At 41.8% G+C, this 4,278-nt stretch overlaps 1 protein-coding gene across 1 annotated transcript; it reads right to left on the bottom strand.

Moving 5' to 3' along the window:
- Positions 1–2,311: 2,311 nt before the first annotated feature.
- Positions 2,312–3,673, bottom strand: LOC103705697. Its single transcript, XM_008789515.4, has 2 exons — positions 3,030–3,673; positions 2,312–2,928 (listed from the first exon to the last, which is right to left on the bottom strand). The coding sequence occupies exons 1-2, from the start codon at positions 3,501–3,503 to the stop codon at positions 2,866–2,868; spliced, it is 537 nt and encodes a 178-aa protein (XP_008787737.1). The 5' UTR covers positions 3,504–3,673; the 3' UTR covers positions 2,312–2,865.
- Positions 3,674–4,278: the final 605 nt, after the last annotated feature.

The following is a 4,278-nucleotide window of genomic DNA, read 5'->3' as shown; positions in this document are numbered from 1 at the left end:
CTAGCCTCATGTCCTGAGCATATCCTCCTCCTATCTAATGTTTACATCTTCATATGACAACACACCAACTTGTTATATTCAATTTCATTTTATCCAAAGTTTGACTAAAAATTCTACAAAAAAGAAAACTGGTATTAACATCTTACATGAAGCAGGTGAAACCACAACATGCCTAGATGTACATCTGCACGAGTGTCTAGTTCAGAATGAGGGTGCAGTTGCAGGTTGCCAGTTTCCACATGAGTGAACATGTCAATTAATTTAAAGGTATCAAGATGACTTTCAGGTACTTCTGTTCCTAACATAATTCCTTCATTTTATTTTTTTTAGAGGAATTCCTTTACCTTCTCGCTAGTTCATTCTAAGAGAGAGTTTTAATGTTGGTTCGTTCTTGTTTAGCTATCCTATTGCAAGTTCCTTCTTTTTTTCAAGCCTTGCACATGAACCCTATTTTTTTTTTTTTTGGCACTTTTATCCTCTTCAAGTTGTGGCAAAAGGTGGCCTCATGCATATCAGTATTGTGAACCAATAATTATACTAGCAGCCAGTCGGTGCACCACTTAAATCAAGAATACAGCCTCGCATGCATCATATGCATAAGAGAAAGGGAAAAAACAAGTTGCGTACCATTTGCAAGGAAGCATTCTTCTTCACAGCCTTAAAGGTGTGTGTCAGTTTTTGGGCAATCCCTTAAAATGAATTGGTCCTGGTCCCCTCCTCTACAACGCAACGATCCAAGCATTATCTCATTTGTCTTCATCAAGCTCTGTTCAGGATCCATGAACGACAGGCATTAATTGGTTGACAACAATTTGCCCTCTCTGCCATGGTCTCCAATTCCACACAAAAAAATTTGCTTTCACTGCAATAACCTGTTCTTGCATATGTTACCGAAATAAATAAACTTCTTGCACATCAAACAGCCGCATAAATATTAATTTTTACTTCAATCCACACTCGACAGCTTGATTTTACTCCTGTAGAGCCCTTGCCCAGAAGAATAGATCATATCAAATTTAATTTTCTATACAAGAACCATCAAATTTAATTGACACTCGCATGCACCAATCCAAATCCAAGCTAATGTACTGCCACTGCACACACAACAGAAAACTAACAACAGAACAAATAAATAGATAATCTTCTTTATATTCACAACTTTTCAAATATCCAGTTCTACCATATTTGTTGTTCTGTTTGAGGCTTTGGATGATTAGATTGCTTGCTCCTTTGTCAAGAACATTAATGGAAACATCAACATCTAACTCGGCAACTCATCGTCGGAGATCGTCTGAAGTGGTCTCCATCAAAAATGTCCATTTAAGATGTGTTTTGGAGCTAACATAAAAATTTCAATTGAAGAACATTAAGGGAAACATCAACGTCTAACTTGGCAACTCATCCTTGGAGATCGTCTGCAGTGGTCTCCATCAAAAATGCCCATTTAAGATTCCCACAAGAATTCTAGCATCCATACTGATATCTTAAGCTGTATTTTGGAGCTCACATAAAAATTTCAATTGATCGGCACACCATCACACAACTTGGAGTCACCCACACTTGCTCTGTCAGAACTGCTACAAGATTACTCCAAAATAGCTACATGTTATAAAAGTTTAGGTACAATAACAATTTTTTTCACATATCCACAATCAAAGAAAAGCAGGGAACTGTTAAATGGCAAGACTTCACCTGAAGCATTGCAATATTGCTCACCCGTTGTGCCTACAGCAGCTGTCACCATTGATCATTCAGGCTCAGTACTACAATCATATACTGACATGTATTTCGTCCTAACATTGCCAACCATATCCTAAATTTCTGGACAAGTTCAAATCTAAGCAGATACCTACATGATTTCCAAACTTGAGATGCCACTACTGGAGTATGTCTGATATCTGCTTGTTCTTATCATGTAGCAGCCACAAATTATCCGTAGAATTTAATTATTAAAACTCATAAGCCTTTGCTCAGCTACTTGAGCATCTGGTTTCCATTTGATTCACCATAAGACTGGTAATACACTTTTTTCTTCTGCATAGATCACTCATATCAACAATTCATATGATTAAATCCCTGATCAAATCAAAAAGGAATATAGAAGCTAAATGCAGTTTAAGTGACTCTGAAAGATAGTAATCCATCCTGCAAGACAGCAGATATAAACTAGCTGTTTTGAGTATCTATCTGCATTCCAATATGATTCCATAAGATTGACAATATTTTTTTGTTCATAGATCACTTATCTAGACAATTGATATCACCAAATTTCTAACTTAATTGATTCAGAAAGGAAAACAGAATCAACCCATAGTTTGACTCCAAAAGATCGCCTTTCATCACGTAAACAAGAGATACACATATTTAAAAGCTGCCTTCATCTAACAAATGCCTAGAGAATCCATAAAGATAGATGATTCCGCCATATACAGAGAGACTCGAAGCATTACTTACAATACAACAAAGGCAACATAGCAGGAAGAACAGGGTCCATCCCAACTCCCCTGCTATACATACATATGAATATATATATATGTAAGCCTTTCACCAGGTTCATCGTAGGTAACAAGAACCAAAACTTACAAGCAATATATAACATTAATTACCAGATTTCATTTGGATGGAATTGAACTCCCTCAACTCCCTTTCCTATATCCTCTCGAATCTTATCACTCGTTGTTCTCACCGTGACGACGACTCCATCCTTCATCATTCGGTCAAAATTTTCCGCATCGCTAGGATAGAGCAAATCCGAGGGAACCTGCACTGCAACTGCAATCACACACATTATAGAAGCCAAGCCGAGCCAAGACTAAGCCCTAAGACTTCTCTAAAAACAAGGTATGATTTTAATTCTTCTCTGATTCACAGAACCGGCCTTTGAGCATCCTGTTGATCGAGCGTGTAACGCAGCTTTCCCGATCGATTCTGCAATCCAAATCAACGGATATTATTATTATTAGATCCGACCAATCGAACAAATCAATCAGCCCGATCTTTTGTGTTGTTCGAATGAAGACAGGGGATACCTTGGAGGGGAGGCGGGCTTCGGAGGAGGAAGAGGAGGAGAAGGGGATGCAATCCAGCGGCGTCTCGAAGAGGGAGAGGGAGAAGCGCTTGTAGATGACGCCGACGTCGAAGTAGATGAGGCCGGAGCTGGGGATGTCGACGCGGATGCCGCGGACGGGGAACCAGAGGAAGAGCTCCTGGGCGGCGACGCCGGAGAGGGCGGCGATCTGGCCGTAGGAGAGCGTGCCGGCGACGGTGGAGTTGAAGCGGACCTCGCTCTGGCTCTCGAACTTGGCCGTGCACGCCGCGTCCAGCCGGACCTCGAACCGCCCGTCGCCGTCGACCTGGAAATCCCTCACCCCCTTCGGCAGCAACCCCATCGGCAAGCCATGCGATTTCAGCACCTCGTACGCACTCATCGCAGCCGCCGACGAAAGCAAGCAAGAAATAGAGAGGCAGAAGAGTAAATTGGTCCGCATGGTGTGTATCACCATTACTAGCACGCAGATAAGTCTCTTGCAGCCTCTTTACTCGCCGGGATTCGAACGGGGGGAAATGATAAAAGAGCGAAGAAGTAGAGGACGAGAGAGACAGCGGCGCTGCCAGCGAGAACCCAGACGGGAACAAGGGAGGGAGAGAGAGGATTAGGAACAAGGCTGCAATAATTGAAGGGCCGATGGGGACGGAAGCGTAGGACCCACCGTCCAAACCCTCCGCCCTCTCTCTTAGCTCCTAAATCCTAATCCGAGGCCTCCTCTCTCCCTCTCTCCACCGTTGTTGGTCTTGATGGTGTTATTTCTTGTTCTTTTCCCCGCTTAGGGTTTATTATTATTATTATTGTTATACAAGGGCAGCTACACTCACGGATTGGAATGTGGCTAAAAAGATAAAAAAAATTAAAAATTAAAAATTAAAAACTATAAGGGCACAGAGAATGGCCCATCATTCGTACAAATAAAATTTTGCAATCCAATCTACAGTACTATTTATTTTCGTATATACATACGTGACCTAATAGAAATTACTCTTCCGGCAATTTGCAGATGTCGTGGGACAACGGTCTTTTCTCTGTATTATATCTCCAACTTTGAACCTACTTAATCACTATGGCCGAGTCTTTTCCGAAAAAAATACGATCCGGGTCCAACACCAGCTTGCTTGCCTTCCTTGTTTCTCCTACTCTTCAAACGAGCTGTAGTTTTGAATGCGTGGGGTACAAGGATTGGGGGAGGGAGGGAGAGGAGAAGGGGGGGAGTGGATCAGTTACAG

Source organism: Phoenix dactylifera, chromosome 9 (assembly GCF_009389715.1).
Source record: "Phoenix dactylifera cultivar Barhee BC4 chromosome 9, palm_55x_up_171113_PBpolish2nd_filt_p, whole genome shotgun sequence".
In the NCBI taxonomy this organism is placed as follows: Eukaryota; Viridiplantae; Streptophyta; class Magnoliopsida; order Arecales; family Arecaceae; genus Phoenix; species Phoenix dactylifera.
The sequence above is the reverse complement of the archived record's forward strand: the minus strand, read 5'-3'. Positions and strand labels throughout refer to the sequence as shown.

Excerpts from the sequence above, each read along its gene's own strand:
- LOC103705697 (XM_008789515.4), bottom strand. The coding sequence starts at position 3,503 with ATGGTGATACACACCATGCGGACCAATTTACTCTTCTGCCTCTCTATT. Across the intron at positions 2,929-3,029 it reads AAGCCCGCCTCCCCTCCAAG|AATCGATCGGGAAAGCTGCG; the intron begins GTATCCCCTGTC and ends TTTGGATTGCAG.